Source organism: Neovison vison, chromosome 6 (assembly GCF_020171115.1).
Source record: "Neovison vison isolate M4711 chromosome 6, ASM_NN_V1, whole genome shotgun sequence".
NCBI lineage: Eukaryota > Metazoa > Chordata > Mammalia > Carnivora > Mustelidae > Neogale > Neogale vison.
In genome coordinates this window covers 5,788,866-5,811,142 of record NC_058096.1, presented here as the reverse complement: position 1 = coordinate 5,811,142, position 22,277 = coordinate 5,788,866, and the positions used below count along the sequence as shown (strand labels likewise).

Genomic DNA, 22,277 nt, shown 5'->3' with positions numbered 1-22,277 from the left:
TGAGGGAGAAAGTATGTGTCTTTGTTCATATGGACATGCCCATATAAATATATATATATATGCATACATATACATACTCATATATATATGAGTATATATACATATACTCAAATTATAAATATATAATTTGAGTATATAATTATATATATATAATTTGAGTATATGTAATTTGAATACATACATGTAATTTGATTATATATAATTTTAACAGAAAAATGAAATAGAATAAACCCCTGACCAGTTGATATATTACTTAGAATACTTCCAATTTTACCTAGATCAATTCCTGTTATAAGTACAGAGGGGAAAAGTCTAAATAAAATGTTAGCAAACTGTATAATACAAAGCAGTATTTAACATACTTAGTTCCATGAACTGATTGATGGAGTAAACCCATATGTTTGTTTCCATAAATACCAACAAGATATTTGATAAAATTCTTCAGACTTTCCTAGTTAAAACTAAAATGGATTAAAATATAAACAGAAGGAAACTAATTAAACATGATAAAAACCAATTATCAAAAGGCAGCTGTAAGTGTCACAATGAATCATGACATACTAAATCATTTCTATTACAATTAAAGGCAAGATAGCATGCTTGTCATCACTATGTTATTAAACTTTGTTTTAAAAGTTGTAGTTACTATAGTAATGTAGGAAAATAAAATGTATCGTGTATATATGTAATACATGTGAAATTTAAAAATTATCTTTATTTGTATATGATGTAATTGTACACCTAGAAATCTCAAGAAACTTCAATAAAATCTATTAGAATTAAGAGTTTATGACATTTCTGGATAAAAGAAAAACAAACATTAGTAGTTTTTGTTTATATCAACAATAATGGATAGGAAGTTAGAATGTAAAAATCAAACCTCATTCACGATGGTGATAAAAATCCATAAAATAATTATGAATAAATTTTTCAAGAAAAATATGGGGCTTCATATTATGAAGACCATAATTTTGTTCTAATGGACACCTACAAATACTAAAGTGATAGGCAGACCTACAATGTGTCTGGATATGTTGACTACACGATAAGAAGTGAACATTTTCTAAACTAACAAATATAATTGATGCTATTTCATTTTATTTTTTAAAGATTTATCTATTTATTTATTTTAGAGAGAAAGAGAGCGCAAGTGGGAGGGGCAGAGGGTGAAGGAGAGAAAATGTCAAGCAGACTCCATGCTGGTAGTGGAGGCCCATGCAGGGCTTGATCTCAGAACACGGAGATCATGGCCCGAGCCAAAACCAAAAGTCAGATGCTTAACCAACTGTGCCACCCAGACACCCCTATTTAATGCTGTTTTAACCAAAAGCTTATTTTAAAAAATTTGACACCAGGAAAAATGACTTTAAAATTTATTAGAATAAAAAATGTCTGAGAAGAGCTGAGAAAAATTGAAAAAAGATTTTGTGTAGCAATTTGCCTTTCTGAGTATTAAAATTCACGTTAAACACTACACTGATAAAAGCAGTATGTTGGGGACGCCTGGGTGGCTCAGTTGGTTGGGCGGCTGCCTTTGGCTCGGGTCATGATCCCAGCGTCCTGGGATCGAGTCCCATGTCGGGCTCCTTGCTCAGCGGGGAGCCTGCTTCTCCCTCTGCCTCTGCCTGCCATTCTGTCTGCCTGTGCTCGCTCTCTCTCCCTCTCTCTCTCTGACAAATAAATAAAAATCTTAATTAAAAAAAAAGCAGTATGTTGGCATGGGAACTGATAAATATATTCATGGGTATGTCTTGATATTCATATATAGAATAGTATATTAACAGATCCAAATATATACATAAAACTTAATGACAAAAACATCTTAATTAAATGGAAAAATGATGATCTATAAATAGTGCAGATATACTTTGCTGTTTATCTGGATGAAAAAACAGAGCCCTACTTTACATTCTATGTAAAATTAAATTCAAGAGTAATTAAAGCTGTGGGTGTTCTTAATTAATGTAGAAGAAGAGCACTGCATTTCAGATAATAAAAATTAGATAAATTTATTGTATGTAAAAGACTAAAAACTGAAAAACAAAATTTGTAAAACTTTATAGACTAAAAAAAAGTTGTAACATGACAGAGAGCCAATATTTCTATTATATTAAGAACCTCTAAAAATTGACAATAAAAGACAGACAACTGAAGTGAAAAGGGGCAAAAGATATGAAGGCAGGTAGCTGGGCAGGAAATATAAGTGGTTAAAACTCATGAAAAATATGCTTTCTCTTATTAATTAAGAAAAAATTAAATAAATTAAATAAATTAAAACAAAAATAAAATTCATTTTTGTCCCCAATGTGTTATTGGAGATAAAAAAGAGCTGTCATCTTCATTGGTCATGAAGATTAAGGAAAAGAGAATGTTCATTTATTTACTATGGAATATGAATTGTTACAGTTTCTTTTTTTGGAAAGAGATCTAATTAAAAAAATTTAAAAAAACCCATTATTTTATTCAGCTTAGTAAAGTGTTGTTTATAAAGTACAAACAGATAATTTCTGAAAAACTGTCAGCTGGGAAATATTTGAATAAATTGTATATTTAATATTCAGCAGATTTTCTTTTTTTAAATGAGGTTAGAACCATCTGATTTAACTTGGGCCAATGTCCATGATACATTAAGCTAAAAAATCAAGTTGTGCCCCATGTTTCCATGTCTGCTTGAAAAACCACAAAATTAAACAAAAATAGCAACCAATAAAAAAATAGCCTATATGTATGTATTAGGATAGTTTCAGGTACATATGGAAATTTTGATATTGACTATCATAGGAGCATGGCATTAGAGGATGAATCTATGGTTTAACTGCCTTTGAAATACGAGTAACTGCTTTCCTCCCAATTTTGATGAGATATAATTTACATGTAACATTGTATTAGTTTGAGGTATACAATATAAAGATCTGATGCATGTACATATTGTGAAATGATTACTATAATAAGTTTAGTTGATATCCATCACCTCACACAGTTACAAAACAACTTCTTATGGTGAGAAAATTAGCTTAATATTTTAGAAGGTTGGCAACTGTGGGTAAGTCTGAAGAGCATAAAGTAGGAGGCATAAACCTAGTCCCACCTCTGATTTGCAGTGTTACGCTTTCTGCCTTTTCTCATCTCTAAAGTGTGAGTGGTAGTAACCATCCTACCTATCAGGCTACAGTGTTGTAAAGATAAAATGAAGGATGAAGACAAACATAATTTGAATAGTTAAAAAATGTTGAAATGTAAGCTATTATCCTCAAGAAAATTCTCAAATATTCTCAATTTATATAATGCAGGTGGAAAAATCATCTGAGGAAACATCTTCTCTTCCCAATGGTGATGTAGTGGGAGAGGAACAGAGCAGTGTAGAGGTAAGAGTTAGTATCTTGAACCATCTTCCCCCTGACTACCTTCCTCAGAATGTCTACTTGGTTTTCATTTTTCTGTCATTCAACTCTGCATAGATAGAGTCTCTATCTATCTATTTATCTATCATCCATCATCCATCTACCCACCCACCATCCATCCATCTATCCATATATTTATTCACTACCTATCATCCTTCATCCACCTATCCATCATCCATCCATCCGTCCATCCATCATTCATCCATCATCCATCCATCCATCCATCAGCCATCCTTCCTTCCATCCATCCTTCCTTCCATCCGTCCATCCATCATCCATCCTTCCATCTATCCATCCAGCCATCCTTCCATCCATCCATCCATCCCTCCATCTATCCATCCATCCTTCCTTCCATCCATCCATCCATCATCCATCCATCCATCCGTCATCCATCCATCCATCCATCATCCATCCATCCATCACATCCATCATCCCTCCATCCATCCATCCATCATCCATCCCTCCATCCATCCATCCTTCCTTCCATCCGTCCATCCATCCATTCATCCATCATCCATCCATCCATCCGTCATCCATCCATCCATCACATCCATTCATCATCCCTCCATCCATCCATCCATCATCCATCCCTCCATCTACCCACCCATCCATCCTTCCATCCGTACATCCATCCATCTATCCATCATCCATCCATCCATCCATCCATCCATCTATCCATCTATTATCTCTCTCTCTATTCTTTATCATCTTTTCTTACTCTCTAAAATTATAAAACCTGCCACCACTCAAGCAATAGAAAACAAACTCTGCCTGAATATCAAATCCTTTGGAGTTCTCTTCATAAGCCTTAAATGGATGAATGATAGTTCCTCATTAGTGTGTTTATTTCTCTACCATGCACATGACTCACATGTACTGACCAACAACAGGAGGCCCAATGAGCAATGCAGGGGGTGGTGATTCTGTACTAGTAGCGAAGTGACCAAATAGATAGGAAGTCTGTGTTCCCTTTGTTTATATACTGTGTATCCAAGTAAGAAAACCATAGTATGTGTGGTTTGGTTTTCCCTCGAAATCTTATCTAAGGTTAGTGATACCATGGGTTTGCTTCATGACCAGGGGACAGAGAAGACTGAAGAGAGTGGAGAAAATGAGGCACAAAAAGAGGACAACGGGGACGCGGGTGACCTTGCTGAGTCTCAAGAGAAGAATGTGAGTGTTGGTTTTTTGCCCCATGGTTTCTCTGGATTCAGGTCAACAAGCATTGCAGCACCTTCCATGTGCCAGGAATCCTCCTGGGCACACTGAAGTGAGCAGGGCAACCAGGAGCTGAGCATTTAGCCAGTGAGGAAGCAGGAGGAAGTGTTCACTATCGTGGTTAAGGCAGGTTGAGGATTAAAAGGAAGCCAGAGAAGGACCCTGAACCCAGGCCTGGAGGGTCAGGCTAGACAAGGCTTTAATAATCTATAGTTGTATTGTGACTGGTAGGTTAGGTTCAAGTTCTTCATAAAACAAGGGACCTTATTCCTTGGTCATGAGTAATGATGGATTCCCAGTGAACGCCTGCCAAGGGCATCGCCTACTGAAGGCACAGAGGTAAGGGGGTGGGATGTTTTGTGGGAAGCCAGTAGGACCTGGGGATAAAGAAGGGGCCCTGGGGAGGGAAACCCATAGTCGGTTCAGATCCAATCATGGGAATATCAGCAGCTCCAAGACCTGTGATCTAATTCTAAAGGGGTCCCAATTCAGGGGCCCCAGAATAAAGGGCAGGGGGGTGGGTATGGGAGCGCAGGGTAGACTGTAGTTCTAGAATGGTCAGGCTGAGAGAATGGGGTATCAGATGGGCCACTTAGTCATGGAATTCTGAAAATGTAGCTGGGAAGCCAGGTAAGCGGAAATGATGGTGCTCAGGGAGCTGAGCGTGTGGGGTTGGGGGCATTGGGCTGAGCCCCCCTCAGAGTTTCAGTGGTCGAAATGCATTGGGCCAGTTGTAACAAAGACTTGTTTACTGAACCATGATGGTTCGCATTTTTATCTACTTATGACTTTTTTAACTGATTTATTGATTCCAGAAGAGGTGTAGATATCTCATTCCCAGCAGATAGAATGTGGTTAGAAAGGGCCCTAGGGAACCATGTTATGGGCTTGTTGGGGTGGGTGTGGGTATCAATTCATTTGTATCTTAAAGAATTTAAATCTGGAGGGGCCAGGGCAGTAAGTTCCTCATATTTAAAGATGGCTAGGGGCGCCTTGGTCATAAGCAGTCATTAAGCATCTGCTTTTGGCTCTAGTCGTGGTTCCAGGGTCCTGAGATCAAGCTCCGCATAGGGCCCCTTGCTCAGCGGGAGGCCCGATTCTCCCCACCTCACTCCCCTTGCTTGTGTTCCCTCTCTCACTGTGTCTCTCTCTGTTAAATAAATAAAATAAAATAAAAAAAAGATGGCTATTTCAAAGTGTTGATAATTCAAGACTCTTTGAAGTCTTTAGTTTGGAAAAACACAAGATCTTTAATCCCACTCTAGAAGTTAGATGGAGTTTCATGGCAGCCTGTGTCATTCAGAGATAATAAATTTTAAATTAAATATAGTATCAATCTCGTTACTTGTCACTTAAAAATCCATGTTTTTATAACGCAGACTTTACAGGAATTGCCTAGCGCCCTCTTATGGTATTATTGATTTATACTTTCTGAAACCCAGTTGCTTCCTGTAAGACAGAGAGACAAAGAAACATACCCTAATCCCTTTCTCCCAGGGAAGGTAACATTTTCATAACTATAGCAAAGAGGGGTCTACTTTCTCTTCTCAGCTACTGTTCAGGGAGGTGGTAAGCCAGCAGGTCTGGGGTCCTCTTTGTTAATAATTTTTTTTTTTTTTTTTTTGTATTGAGAACTCTTTACAAGGTAAATTATAATCCTATGAATCCTGATAGGAATTAAAAAAAAATCATTTTTGTTATTTTTGCCTGGGCTCTGGTGGAGAAATGACTAAGTAAAAGGCATTTTAATTTTATTTATTTATTATTTTTTAAAAAAGATTTTATTTATTTATTTGAGAGAGAGAGTATGAGAAGGGGGAGAGTCAGAGGGAGAAACAGACTCCCTGCCAAGCAGGGAGCCCAATGCCGGACTCGATCCCGGGACTCCAGGATCATGACCTGAGCGGAAGGCAGTTGCTTAACCAACTGAGCCACCCAGATGTCCAGGCATTTTCATTTTAGATGAATGTATTACTCACATTAATGATCAAACTCATCTTCAACTCCTTAATCATATTCTACATAAAGATAGATTCTGACTTTCTCTCATTTGACAAGCGATCCATGCTCTTTGACTTACTTTAATTCAGTTGTATAAGAAAGAAACCCCATGATTTGTCAGTGGGCATCGCAAATGACATAGTAACATGATTAGCTTTGGGATTGAATCTAGAGGAAAATGGACTGAAATTTGAAAAGGAGACCAAACTGTCTGATATTTGAATGGTGGCATTTTGTACTTAAAAAACCTCCCATCTGTTTAAGTGTTTTTGGGTTCATTCATTCATTCATTCATTTAGATTTATTTATTTATTTGAGAGAGAGAAAGAAAGAGCGAGTGCGTGGGGGAGGGGCAGAGGGCAGGAAATCGCAGACTCCCTGCTGGGCCTGGAGCCTGACTTAGGTCGTCTCCTGACCCTGAGATCATGATCTGAGCTGGAATCAAGAGTCAAACGCTCAGCCAACGGAGCCGCCCAGGCACACCTTGGGTTTGTTTTTCAGGGTTAGGATGGGACGGCCACCCAGGCTACTTGTCGTCACACCTTTTGACCCACGGTGCACTTGGGCTTAGATCGGCTCATTTGTAACCAACGGAGAAGCTAACTAGATTACTAGGTCTTACCTCTTTATTTATTTATTTATTTTTTGTAAAGATTTTATTTATTTATTTGACAGACAGAGATCACAAGTAGGCAGAGAGGCAGGCAGAGAGAGAGAGGAGGAAGCAGGCTCCCTGAGGAGCAGACAGAGAGAGGGGGAAGCAGGTTCCCTGCTGAGCAGAGAGCCCGATGTGGGGCTCGATCCCAGGACCCTGGGATCATGACCTGAGCCGAAGACAGAGGCTTTAACTCACTGAGCCACCCAGGCGCCCCAGGTCTTACCTCTTTAAACACTGATTTTCAAAACACTAGACACGTCCTGGTAGATTCTTCTAGATCTTACAGCCCAGATCAATCCAAAAAGCCAGAGCTTTTTTGGGTAAAGCTCTGGTCTGTTGAAAACCACCTGACAAAGATTTCATGGAGTCTTTTTTTTTTTTTTTTTATTCCCATCATCCTGCTTTTATTTTACTTTATTATTATAATTTTTAAAATTTTTTTTATTTCTTTCTTTTTTTTTTCCCAATTTATTTATTTTCAGAAAAACAGTATTCATTATTTTTTCACCACACCCAGTGCTCCATGCAAGCTGTTTTGCTCCTTCTGGCTGGTTGTATTTGAACAGCAGGGCTCCCTCTGCTCCCTCCGTGGGGAATAGAAGGGTTCCAGGACCCGTGGCCTCCTTTGGGTCCTAAATCATGTGGCAAGAATGTCAGCTTCTTTGTTTGTCTAACAGCATGATATCTGCTTCAGCCCTCCACCTCACGCTGGCGGGACCTTCCATCAGGTTGAGGGGCTGGTGGCACTGGCCCCTCAGCTGGGTCAGGCCCTCTGCCTCTGACGGAGCACATCTGCTGCCCTGGGGTTCGCTGTTTCCCCTTCTGCCCCTGTGTCTCCACTCTGGCTGCTTCTGTCAAGACAACTCCAAACCCAAGCTCCAAGCCCCCTTTATAGGGACTGTCGAGATTCATCGCCTCTCCTAGCTGGCCTAGGGTCTTAAAAAGCAAGGCCTCTGCTTTCTTCCCGGGAGCCCAGATCCACCACCAATCTGTGGCTCTCTTCTTGGAATGTGGGAGGGGTAGTAACTCTATTCCCTGTCCCCAGCGTTGTGTGCTAAGGAGAACAAAACATCATTCATCCCTGCATTCAGCCACACTATTGATGACAAAGAGTCCAAACATATTTTAACCTTTCATTCTGAAATAATTACAGATGTACAGGGACATTGTTCAGCGTCCTATGTAGCCTGCCTGTCGTGACGTCCAGGGCTGATGTCCCTGATAGCCATGGGGCAGTGTGAACACCAGAATGTGATGCGCTGCCTCTCTGTGGAATGGACTAGAGAGCTGACTCAGTGTGCACCATCACTGCAGACCTTCCCTTTGTGTGTTAAGAACAGTTTTCAAGTGTACAATAGTAGCAACTGCCTGCGGCATCTGGCAGCAGTAAACCGAGGGATAACCAGCTGAGTAAGCATCTGAAGCGTGGGCTTGTTCCTCTAACTGCTGCACATGCTCACTCGGGACGTACTTGATGCCTTTTTATCTTATTTCATCTTATCTTATTTATTTATTTTTAAAAGATTTTATTTATTCATTTGAGAGAGAGACACAGAAAGAGCGAAAGCTTGAGTTGGGGAAGGAACAGAGGGAGAGGAAGGAGGAAGAAGCAGACTCCCCACTGAGCAGGGAACACGACATGATCCAGGACTCCAGGATCACGACCCAAGTCAAAGGCAGATGCTTCACTGACCGAGCTGCCCAGGTGCCCCTCTGATGCCATTTTAATGGTGAGAAATATTTATCTAAGAATATCACTCTTGGTTTAAAAAACAAATCAGAAACGGAGACAGAAGCCATCACCTCCTGTAGTGAAATGGACCTCCCCTGACCACCAATCCAAGGGTCCCGACTCTTAAATGCCAGAGGCCAAGATGCGCCTTACTACATGCTGGGGGGTTGGGGGCATTTGGGATGCAAGACGGTGAACACTGGGAAGACTGTTCATTCATGCCTGAGAAGATCTCCTCTGTTGCTCCAGACCCCAATAGAGAGGGGACTTTGTGGTCGCCTTCCCTGCTGACCCAGGAGGGACAGGGAGCTAGGGAGGAGGGGCGAGCTGTGTGTGGCACCTGAGAAGGAAGAGAAGGAAGTGGAAGGTCACCTCAGCTGCAGGGTGCACTCTGAGGAGGGGGCTGCGGACCGGGGGCCTTGTGAGAACTTCATGGGAGCCTGGACATGTTGTAGCTGCTTCACCTTTGCGTTGGGTTTCCACTGACGTAACAATTATTTTAAGTTGTGCTTCTTGCCAACTCAGTGGTCCTCTCCAAAATCTCTTAAGACCTTGGCTTGCCTGACTACATGATTATGGCTTGTAAAGCCCACTCGGCTTCCTCCAAAACAAGTCCTGAGGAGAGTTGATTTCTTGAGGGGCAGAGATAGGTTTAGGCCTTTGAGGTCCTCCCTGCAGTGCCGGGAGATGGAGAGAACTCTGCCTTTGTCCCTGAGACTTTCAGCCACTCGGAGACCACTTGCCCTCCTCAGGTCACTCTGGGCTGGCCCTCGGTTTCCTTCCACACCAGCCACCTGTCCTAACCAGCCACTGCCTGACACTCACCAGAGCTGACACCTGTCCCTCATCCTGGCTGCTTGCCGCCTCTGTGGCCTGGCTCGCTGGCCAAGTTCCCAACCAGGATAGCTGCCGGAAAAGGTTCTAAGACTTTCCACTTGCGGAGGCTTTCCCTGACTATCTTTATTATAGGAGCAACAAGGTAAAATGATTTTAAGCTGTGGCTTTGTCAGTTGAATGATGCATAGCCTATCCTAAGATTTGCAAGAGCTTAGCTCAACTGACCATGTGATTATAATGATTTCACAAAACAAAACATTTTTGCTGGTATAATTATTTGCCAATCATAAAGGTCCATCTCAGGCATTGAATATGGATGACTTCTAAGGTTCTGCCAATTCTGATGTTTTATAATTCTGTGAGCTAAGGATGGGAGTTTAAGTTCTATTTCCATAATATATCCCCCTCCTCCTATGAGGGATTAGAGGCAGAAGTAGCAAATATAAGTACATCCATTCAATATTTTATTGACAGCTTGTGCTGCTGCCTGCCAGGCAGGATTCTGGGGACTGGGGACAGAGCAATGAAAACGACAGCATCCCAGCTCCCCAGTGCTTATGTTCTAGGAGAGCTGGTGATGGTCACATCCTGGGTTCTTCAAAGCATTCTTGATTTTTTTGGTGGCTAAGTAATTCTATAAATACTCTGGGCAATTACTTTCCCCATTTAATGTCTCTTTTCAGAAATTAAGGTCAATTCAGATAGTGGTAGGGAGTCCTTGGTCCCATGTTGATTGCTGCTGGGTAACTGTCAAAGCTCTGGCTTGCACTGATTCCTGTGGGACCCCCTTCCGTCCTCCAGCCTTGCGCTAAGGATAACCCCATTTTTAGCAGCGTGTGTCTTGTTAGTGCATTTGGTTCAGCTGAATGCAGTTCATATAGATAATTGAATTTAGAAAAATGTGAAATTCTCCATAGCTGATAATTTTCTGTTGCACATTTTAATTTGATATCATGTGGATAAAAGAGAAATTAATGTTTTTAGAGGTCTGAACAGTTGTTAGCAGAGTATTTGTTCCTTTATCTGGTCACTAAGCACATTTATTGAGCTTACACCTTGGTTCCAGACAGGGCTGGATCCTGGAGATCCAAAAATGAATAAAGATACAGGCTATGCCCAAAGGAGTACACAGACCAGTCAGGGAGACAGATAAATGATGGTCATGGGAACAGATGAAGGGATCCCATAACTCAGTCTTATGGGTTAGGAATGTCTTCCTTGAAGGTGTCGTTTTAAGCAGTGTCATAGAAGGTGGCCAATGTGAGAAAGTAGCACGTGGTCCATATGGCTTAAATAAGGAGTGGCGAGGGACATGGCAGGGTGGGGGGTAAGCAGGGGCCCAATTGTGAGGGTCTTCCAGCCATCCTGAGGATAATGGATGGAAGTTTCTTGAAAAGATGAAAAATTTTCAATACGAGGGAAACACGGTAAGGTGTGTTGTGTCCTGGGACAACATCCCTCACCATGGTGTAGAGAACGGGTCAGAGATAAGGAAGACTAGGGTGCTGTGCCCCGTGAGAGAAGCTGGCGGTCATGGAAGGGAGGGCCCAAGCGCGGGCTGAACTGGCAGTCCTAGAGAGGTACACTCAACACATGGCTGAGAAACCAACAAGAGTGGGCCTCTCTTTTCTTGGACATTATCTTAGCACTGACACTTGGGGTGTTGCCAGCGGTGTAAGGATTATTTTGGAGATTCCCCATGCTGGGCAGACCTGTGGGGCTGACTTGATCTGGACAGCTGAAGCAGTCTTTCAGGTTCTGTATTTTCTCTGCCAACCTCAGAAATCTGAGAGTATGCTTCCAGAGCTGGCCAAGAACATGGGGCTGCAATGGGGGAAGTGGTGGGTTCTTATCACCTGCCTTCCATGATTTTGCCTTTTCTGTTCCTGATGTGGAGACATAGCATGGTAGGTAGGTAGGAAGGACACGGAGTCAGGGACCAGGAGCCTCAAAGTCAATCCTGATTGTGTTGCTTACTTATCCTCTGACCTTTGGCAAATTATTTAACTCTCTCTCTGGCCTTGGTGACCTCGTCTGTCCAAAGGAGGAATGGAGTGAGAGGCTATGGGAATGTGAGATTGCTTTCAACTCTTCCAGTGCAAGATTCCATAAGCTCACTGCCCGAGTTGTAAGGCATGAGGAATTTTTGGGGACTTCTCCCTCCACTTATAATTAAAGTAATTCTAATATACTGGCCCCACAGATACTTATCATAGGAAGTTTTATCATAGCCATTTTAGGAAGGGCTAGAAAAATTCTTGTTTCCTTACATTTGTAGGAGATATAGCCTGGTCCTACTACTTTGATCCAGGCAAACCGAAATTCCAGTGGGCTGGTACAGTGCAGACCTGTTTGAAGTTGGGATGGCCTCACTCTCTTCTACCTTGCACATTTCTTTCTTTAACCAGAAATCAGTGTTTAAATACTAAATGTTTCAGAAATGTTATTATTTTATTTTGGTGGAGGATTAAGTTTTTGACTACTTTTATTTACTGGTTCAAAACTGAACCAAAGACACAGTTACAGGGACGTAAATTCAGAAAAGACACAGTTTTGTTTTAATTTTCTAATTGTTTGCATGTATGGTCTGATTTTTCCTAGATAGCTACAGATCTCCCATGTTCTCTGGATATAGACAGAATTAAACACATAACTAGGCAATATTACTAATGAATTATGTTTTCTTAGGAGTAAGAGTGGGGAAAAAATATCTGTAATCTCCATTCTAAGGGCTTCAAGCCCTTATGTGTTATACATAAAATAAGTAGGCATCACTTAGTTATCATGTCTTTGCTGTTTATATATTTTATCAATGCATTAATGTCTTTCTTTTTGATGAAATGTATCACAGTTTAATTTTTAAATACATTTGTAAAGATTTTATTTATTTTAGATAGAGAGAGAGGGGAAAGAGAGTATGAGGGGGGGAAGGGCAGAGGGAGAGAGAGAATCTCAAACAGACTCAGGATTAGCATGCAGAGCGCGACACAGGGCTTGATCCCACGACCCGGAGATCGTGACCTGAGCCGAAATTAAGAGTCAGCTGCTCAACTGACTAAGGCAACCAGGTGCCCCTGTTTGTTTAGTTTTTAGATTCAACTTAAAACTTATATGAATTCATGTATTTTTAAAAATTTCTACTTATGGACCTATGGAAGAAATGGAGGGACGGTGACAACAGGTGCAGTAGCATATTTAACAGTGAAGCTTAATAAAATCATCTTTTAGGTCAAAGAATTGTGGCTGTAGCCACATTCTTTCTGTTCTTCATGACACAAAGAAGCTGGTGCATCCTACATCCCTGAAAATCCTCCTTTAGCTTGCAGAGAAGGGAGCTATAGCAAGCCAGAGATAAATGTATCAAAGAGAGGTGGATGGGGAAATAGGGTGTGATGGGGCCCCTAGCTGGAGTTCCCCTGGTGGAGGTGTTGCCTGTGGAGCCTGCGGGGCTGGACCAGGTCATGCTACCGTTCTTCCCCTCCACCTTACTGCCCAGTGTGCACAGTTAATGCAGCTTGCATGGTGCTTAGCCGTGTTGTTTTGAATGCCTCCTATGCACCTCACTGTTAGGGGAAGGATGCCTTCCGATGGTCATGGGGATGGCCAACACACAGCCCCTGAGATGGGGCAGATGAGATTTACGGCAGTTTATGACATATTCTCTAAGCCCAAGGGATGAGGACATCACCACAGTGCAGGGGCCCGGGGGTGCCCTTGGGACAGTGGGAACAGTTGGAGGGGTGGGAGGCAGGCTTCGTGGTATCAAGAGGGCTGAGTGTGCCCTGTGATTGGCTTGTTGGAATAATTCCAGGGGAAAGGCAGGCACGGTGGTGCCTGGGTCCTTGGTAAAGCAGGCTGCTTGGGTAGGAGACCTAATCTTTGGCCATTTCCGGCCTTCCAGATTTTACTAGATGTCAAGATAGCATGTAATATCGCGTCAAAGATAGCTGTGTATCATGAAAATTCACACACACAGCTTGTCATGATGTGTCTGGAAGATACGCGACATTAGGAAATCATAACATGGCTCCAGTGGGAATCCATCCAGGGAGAGCGTGACTAATTTGGGAAGAATTTCTAACATGCCCTCCCCCAACCTGGAGGTTATATTAGAGCAGTGGTTCTCGTCCACTTGTGAGCCGTAGAGTCGCCAGGAGCCTGCCTCCCGTGACTGGTGAGTGAGGCCCTGTAGGGCTTGGGCCAGCATGCCTTTAGTGGTCTGATAGAACTGAGGTTGAGAGTCTGTCTTCCTTTAGGAGGCCAGGATTGAAGGGGGCAAGAGCTTGCAGAGCAAGAGCCTCTGAGTTCCTGTTGGGGCAGAGCCTTCCTCTCAGCCACCCTCCTACGCCCACAAGAGAAAACACCCACTGACAAGAAGGAAAAGGATTATAAAAAGACTTAAAATTAAGGATGTAAAGGAAACATATGCATTCAATAAGATAGAGAATTTAAAAAAGAAATGCCTTCTATGGGGCGCCTGGGTGGCTCAGTGGGTTAACCGCTGCCTTCGGCTCAGGTCATGATCTCAGGGTCCTGGGATCGAGTCCCGCATCGGGCTCTCTGCTCAGCAGGGAGCCTGCTTCCCTTCCTCTCTCTCTCTGCCTGCCTCTCTGCCTACTTGTATCTCTCTCTGTCAAATAAATAAATAAAATCTAAAAAAAAAAAAAAAGAAATGCCTTCTATGAATAAAGGTAGAATAAGAAGAACTTAAATAGAAGAGAATCAAGTGTCACAGAGACAGAAGATTAAGAATCACACAAAATAAGTATTCAGAAATTAAGAGTACCGAAGCTATAATATTTAAAAGCACAATTACAGCAATAAGAGAAAAACTAGAGGTGCTCCTGGGTGGCTCAGTCAGGAAAGCCTCTGACTCTTGATCTCAGCTCAGGTCTTGATCTCAGGATTGTAAGTACAAGCCCCATGCTGGGCGTGCAGCCTACTTAAAACCAACACCAACAAAAGAAAAAATAAATAAAACAAAACAAAAACCCAACTAAAAAATAGCATTAAAGCTATTGAAGACACATTTAAGGAAGTAAGGTTTATCCTCTGTAATGTAATATAACCTATTATTGGTTTGGCTGATAAGTTTGCTTGTAGATTGTATACTTAAATAATAACCAGCATTCCCAGGTACCAGGGAGGACCTCACATCCTGTGTTTGGAACTGAAGGTGGTTTGACCAGTTGAAGAAGTCACTTCAAGTGCTAAGTTGTAAACACATAGAAGCCTAGAATTTTCACCCCAATTTGAAATATACACACGTATACTTACTGTTAGTGTTTTTGATGCAGGACAAAGACTATTTCTTTAAACAAGAGTTCAATGATTAGAGTCACCCTTTGTCTTTCTAACACAAACGTAACTACTTTTTCTGTGTAGAAAATTAGTTTTGGCTTCTTTAAAATAGAGCAGAAATTTATTTATTTTTTTTAAAGATTTTATTTATTTATTTGAGAGAGAGAGACAGTGAGAGAGAGCACGAGCGAGGAGAAGGTCAGAGAGCGAAGCAGACTCCCCATGGAGCTGGGAGCCTGATGCGGGACTCGATCCCGGGACTCCAGGATCACGCCCTGAGCCGAAGGCAGTCATCCAACCAACTGAGCCACCCAGGCGTCCCTAGAGCAGAAATTTAAAGATGCCTACAAAGTCAGCCAGGTGTGTAATCTGTCGGGGTCTCGTGAGACCTCCCTGGGTATCCCAATTTTTGGCACCTCATTTCATGATGAGTTTTTATTTATTTATTTATTTGTCAGAGAGAGAGAGAGAGGGAGCGAGAGCGAGCACAGGCAGACAGAGAGGCAGGCAGAGGCAGAGGGAGAAGCAGGCCCCTTGCCAAGCAAGGAGCCTGATGTGGGACTCGATCCCAGGATGCTGGGATCATGACCTGAGCTGAAGGCAGCTGCTTAACCAACTGAGCCACCCAGGCGTCCCTGATGATGAGTTTTTAAGGTGACTTACAAGTACTGGGTCTTTCTAAAGCATTTTGTTAAGTTCATGTAGAAAAAAAAGCCTTTCATGCTCCTATTTCATTGGTTTCCATGATATTTATTTAAATGATGTAATTATTTATTTAAATGATGTAATGATGTAATATGACTCTAACTTACATGCACAAGTGTGGGAAGAAACATACCCTCCCTGGAAGATGAATGCCAAACCTGCTCCTTGTGAGTGCTCACTGTGCTCTGGCCATCAATCAGCATGATTCAAGGGAGGGAATAGAAATGCAGTGGAGGTTCTCAAAGTGGGGTCCCCAGAGCAGCAGCAGCCTCACCTGGGAACCTCTGCTAATGCACATTTTCAGGCCTGGCCCCAGATCTCTTGAATCAGAATCTCTGAGGTGCAGCCCAGCAAACTACGGGTTAGCAAGCTCTTCAGGTGTTTCTCACGCCCCATCAACTCAGAATCACTGGATGAGAATATAAGTTCTAGGTAACCTGAGGTATTGGCAGGGGGAAGCCAATTTCAAAAACTCCTCATAAAAGGTCCATCTAATTTCAAAGACAATAATGTTTGTTTTATATTAAGAACTTGTGTTTAGTAAAAAAAAACTCAAACAGCACCTTAATTTTCTTTCAGTGATTGAAATGAGTTGCAGGAAATGAGAAGGGGGAAAGAGACCCCAGACCCAAGGAGGTCTGTAACTCGGCTTAACCTTTTTACAGATGACCCCTCTTCTTTACCATTCTTTTCCTGCTTGTTGAAATGTTCTAATTCTTAATTGTGAAAGCTTCCAGGAAGGATATTTCTCTTTTTTGAGAAATTTTGGTTTGCTTCCTCATTGGCACTGGGGGAGGGACTTCATTATAAGGCATTTAATGATAATTTCATTAATTTAGCCCTGCAAGGTCGGCATGTGATTTTTATATATTGCTGCCGATGTGCTACGTGTCCAAAAGAGGCAGATTGAGATTCTTGCTTGTTGAGTCTGTGGCCTGTTACCTGGTGTTGAGGAGTTTTAAATTTAAACCCTCGCAGGGATGGAATCATGTCTGTGTGTAGTGGAATCAGCTGAGAGAATGTTAGTGGATTCTGAGGGCAGGTCTGAAGGGACGTTCTCAGATTTTCCCTCGTATCCCAGTTCCTCATGTGAGCTGACATTCAGTGACTCTCACTGTAACCCAGAGTTTTTGGAATATTGTGAATGGATGTTTTTTGATGAGTGTTTGAAAATGCTAATCAAAGAGCTCAATCAAGATGAGAACTCAAGGGTAGGGAGAATAATTTATCAAAAATCACCAAACGTATTATCTCAGTGTCTCATCAAGTCCTTTGTGGATGAAAGTCATCAACATTAAAGAGGGTCTGGAAGGTCAAAAGAAATTCCCCTAAAAAAAAATCTATTGTTGCTTTTTAAAATTAGAAATAGTTCATGATCAGGGTGCCCGGGTGGCTCATTCAGTTGACCATCAGCCTCTTGATTTCTGCTCAGGGCATGATCTCAGGGTCATGAGGTTGAGCCCTGTACAGGGCTCTGTGCTTGGGGCAGAATCTGCTTGTTCTTCTCCCTCCCCCTCCCCCTCCCCCTGCTTATGTGCGTGCACCTGCTCTCCCTCTCTTGCTCTCTAAAATATATAGGTGAATAAAATCCTTTAAAACAAATAAATAGTTCATGATCTTTAAAAAAAATTATTTATTTATTTTTAGATGAGCAGGGAGAAGCAGAAGGAAAGGGAAAGAATCTTAACCAGGCTCCACAGCCAGTACGGTCATATTTGAGGCTTGATCTCACGACACTGAGATCATGAATTGAGCTGAAACCAAGAGTCACATGCTCAGTTGACTGAGCCATCCAGGCACCCCAGAAATAGTTCATGACTTCATAAAAATTTAGAAAGTACAGATTAAAGAAGAAGACAAAAATAGTTTACAGCCCCATTAACCAGAGGTAGCCACTAGTTACACACACACACACACACACACACATAAGTCTTGATGAATACGCTTTTGTAATCTACTTTCATTCATGAATTTTGTGTACGGTTCTTGGGGGCGAGAAGGTGGTCAGTATTGATCTGCTTCCATTAGTTTTAATGTCATTTTGTCAAATTAATCTTTTTTCCTAGATCTAAAGGTTATTTCTAGCCTATTCTATGCTATGATTTTTAAAATTATCTGTAAATTACATCTTTCCAATAATTATTTTATTTGTTGTTAGATAAGATTCCATTTTTAAAAATCCCATTTTTATATATAAAGATAGGAGGTACTATTAATTTGGAAGTAATTTCACCTTATGTGTCATAGGTTTGCTGATGACTTTGGCTTGAAAAAATCCTATAACAAACTATATCCGACTTAAACACTTAAAAGCTTCATCTTTTGTGATAGAATTCTATTCGCTGAGATTCCTTTTGTATTTTATTCTTCTAATAGACTTCTAAATTTTTAAAGTAATTTGATGGCAGTAGTCTGTTAATATGAGTAAAGACTATATGCTTAAGAGAAATCATGAATACCCATTAGAATTAATGTAGTGCTCTGCAATACCATTCCAAATTGTGGGGCCTGTGTGTGTGTGTGTACTGTGTGTGATGTTGTGTGTGTGGTATGTTGCGTGTGTTATGTGTGTGATATATGTGATACGTGTATTGTATGTGATGTGTGTGTTGCGTGTGTGATAGGTGTATGCGTTTTTTAGTGTGTGTGATGCATGCTGTGTATACTATGTATGTGTTCGGTGCATGTGCTTGTTGCGAGTGTGATGTGTGTTGTGTGTGTGATGTGTGTATGTATTGTGTGTGATGTGTTGTGTATATAGTGTGTGAGATGTATATTGTGTGTGTTGTGTGTATGAGGTGTTGTGTATTGTGCATGTGATGTGTGTTGTGTATATTGTGTGTGTAATGGATGTGTCTGTGTTGGGTGGGGATGTGGGACGCCTTCATCTCTAGTGTGAGAGTTTCCATTTCTTTCCTCAGTGTATCTGTGACCTTTCTCACAAATAATGAAATTTTTGTTTAAATAAGACGGGAGAAGTAACGGAAGACGGAGCAGAAGGGGAAGCAGAGGAAGAGGAAGCTGAGGAAGCTGAGAAAGGAGAAGAGGCCGGAGAGGAAGAAGGAGAAGATTCTTAGGCCTCTTCATGCTTGACTTCTTCAGCTTTTCCAGGTAAGCCCGTAGTCCTGGCCTGGAGAGTGCTCTGTTACTGGCGTTCTAGTACACGGACTCGTCCCAGCCCAGACACTCACCGAGCTACCGGGGAGTGGCAGTCAGGGTTCATGGTCGTAAAACGACAGCCTGGAACAATCTCAGCGCAGGCTGTTGTTGAGAGGGAAGCACTGCTGCCGGACAGGGAGCGGGAGGAATCTCACTGATCAGATGCCCACCAGAAGGCCCGCGTGGAAACCTCGCGCAACGCGTGAAAATCACTTTAGGTGTCTTCGACAAGGACGCTTGCTGCTTTGTAATTTTAAAACTTACGACGATGTAGGATAGCCAGGTAATTCTCAACAGTCTGGTGGGAATTGTGTAAATATATTAATGAGATGATGAGACTATCTAATGATAGTGGGTACTGAGGACCTAGAAGAAATGCTCAAATACCGTGGGCTACATAGATAAGACCGTCTGTGTGAAAATAAGTCAAGATCAGTGACGCTACAGAAATATCTGGCTATTCCAGACACTTGGCAAATACCAAGGCAAGTGTTATGTTCTTATTAATATCATTTAATCTTATGAACAGATTTGTGGCAGCAGTTTATTCTCTGGGCAGTGAGGTCTAAAATGTGCTCTGATGCTGGAAGGGTTTAAAATTTAAGTTAGAACAATTCTTCCCGTTTCCTTAGTAGAAATTTATTTGGTCTCCTTGTCTCCACGGAAACATGTGAGGCAGATCTGGGGGCTGCAGACATCAGGGGGCTGAGGGAGGAGAGAAGGAGGGAGGGGCTGAAGCACAGAGCAGGTGTTCAGTAAAGGTCTGCAGTGCGTCTCGGAGCCTGTGGCATGAAGGGTGGGCAAAGCCTCAGCGGGAGGAGGAAAAAGAAATCCCTGGTGCTTTGTCAATATTAGCTCAGGGACAGGGCCAACCTGTATACCAAGGACCAATTCGATTAGTGTGCATCTCCCCCCTTGCTGTTCTTATGCTTATACATAAAAAGTTAATATAAAAAATTTCACCAACAGAAATCTATGACAATAAAATCAAGACGAATGAAAAAAAATTCATATATTTTTAGGAAATCTTGGAGCTGGTGAGAGTAGCCCGTGGTTATCAGATCATGGAAATTTCAAACCAAATCTGGCCCAGCATTTGATATTTCCCAGGTGGTTTCTTTCTGGACACACAGACCTCCCCTTGAAGGCCTAATGGTTGTCATTTTGGAAATAATCCCATTTCTTTTATTTAAGAAAATGTAAACATTTTCTTCTGTTGTTACCGTTGAGAAGCCTGTTGTTGATCTTACCGGTGTCACTGGTCTTACTTCTAATGAATGGGCTGAGAAAATATTTCTTGAAAGAAAGAAAATGAGCAAGTTTACTTTTAGAAATTCTATCTGAAGAATGCTGGGGAAGGGAAATATCCTGACTATTTATTCTTATACCAAAAAGCCCCCCAAAGTGAAAACTTGTAAGTTTAAATCCATTTCTATTCACTGTGCTTACAAGGTTCTTTTAAAATTATGCAATTTTACTGTGGTAATTAAAAGTACACATCAAATGTGAAGCGCCACAGCTCAGACTATCTCTCTTGAAGCCAGATGGCTTTCTGTAGGCTGATTCAAAGAAGAAAAAGAAAAAAAAAAAGGGCAAGCACAGCTGCGGCGCGCAAGCGCATTTGCCTGTTTCACGGATTCCCTTGTTTGGAATCCGTCCATAGCGGTGTGTTGTGAGGTCAGAGTGCCTGATGCTGAAGGAGGGTCTGGGACGCCCCCCCAAGTCCTACCTCCGACTCCCGAGAGACTCAGCATCCTGCCGAATCCAGCATGACGCGGTCATGCGTGCCACTGGGCAGGCCCCCTGCAGCATCCGTCGCGGACCCATCTCTTCACTCATGGGGCTTTTTATTGGAAGAGATTTGACTTTAGGGAGAAAGTGGAGAAACCAGGCACAACAATGAATGGAACGATGAAGGAATTCTCATTTCCTGTGTCTGAAATTGATGCTTAATTAAGGCCCAGGAGAAATGAACTTTAGTATGAAACAGTTCTCCAAGGGCTGCTACTCAACACTGTCCTCCAGCTGAGGGGTGGACCATTAAGGCTTCCCTCCCCAGGACTAAGCTCGTTGATTCGTCCTCTGCATTCTTCTGAAATATCAGTGGGAAACTGTAATCAGAGACATTAGTCAATGTCTCCTTAAGGTGTTTGATATGTGTTAGTACAGAGAAGGTATGTCCACCTGGTCTAGTTTTCCATGAAAAGATTTTCCTTTCCTTTCCTTGCATTTGAAAGCAAATGATGAGTAATGGTTTATAGTGTCCAAGGGAATACTTCCCCCTAAAGCATGAGAAATAGCGACGATCGTGGGAAACACTGGCTTTCTCTCCTGAAGTCTTCTCCCTGGTATTTTCCCTTTCTTTCAGAAAACCCAAGCTACGAAGCAGTATTTCAACTGTCTGCCCACAAACCAAACTCAACAAAACGCTTTGGCGTGAAGCTAGCCCGCCTCTCTCAGTACAACCGGGTTTACTGAGGCTTGTACCACCTGACGTGGTTAGATGTACACGGATATGTCTACCTAATCTTAGCAACGTGAAATTCCATGCGAAGACAACTCGTGCATACTTTCATGTGCCTGACATCCTTGGCCTTTGCTTAAATTTTTTTTTAATTTTTTTTTGCTCTGCATGAATAGATCTTCTTACTAATACCCTGGAGGAAAAAAATCGATTTTGAAAAATAATTTCAAAATTTAGAACTTCTCTTTGTGGTGTAATAAAAGTATTTCTTTGTATGTTTCTTCTGCCACTTGTCTCAGAATTAGCTGAAAAGAGCTTTGAAAATAAAGAACTTTCCATAAAACAATCACACAAATAAAGATTAATGGCAGATCTCTTGTCCCATGGAACATTAATTTCTTTATTTATAGTCTCTATGTGGTTCTGCTTGAACTCAGTCTGCCTGTGGCCAAGTCTAGGTTCTTAACACAACCTTTCTGTCTGCCCCAGAATGGGCATTTTTGGTTGTCCTGGTTATTCGGTCCGTGTTTTCAAATGACACTGGTTGTCTTGTTACGTCATATTTTGTATTGTCCCCACAGCTGTGCACATTCTCTCTGAAACCTTATTTAAATGTAAGTCTGCCATTCACACGTGTGGGGATGATGGTAAGGACAGATAAATTTGCACCCCATTGTCTTTGCACGTTTCTGCACGGAAGGAGTGGCTGCTTCTGTTCCTTCTCACTGATTTGCAGCCCCAGGCTGGGACCTGCAGAGCTCGATTCTGTCGCTGTGCCTCCTGATGCTGGAGTTCACCAGG

The 22,277-nt window shown here is 41.8% G+C and overlaps 1 protein-coding gene across 1 annotated transcript in view; it reads left to right on the top strand.

Annotated features, from left to right (window-relative positions):
• The window catches only part of LOC122908285 (SH3 domain-binding glutamic acid-rich protein-like), a 48,986-nt gene extending 27,121 nt beyond the window's left edge, over positions 1-21,865 (top strand). Inside the window, exons 4-7 of the mRNA XM_044250912.1 lie at positions 3,291-3,365; positions 4,482-4,574; positions 18,823-18,964; positions 21,381-21,865. Coding sequence (XP_044106847.1) covers positions 3,291-3,365; positions 4,482-4,574; positions 18,823-18,930 — 276 coding nt within the window. The 3' untranslated portion in view covers positions 18,931-18,964; positions 21,381-21,865. The remainder of the gene's footprint in view (positions 1-3,290; positions 3,366-4,481; positions 4,575-18,822; positions 18,965-21,380) is intronic.
• Positions 21,866-22,277: the final 412 nt, after the last annotated feature.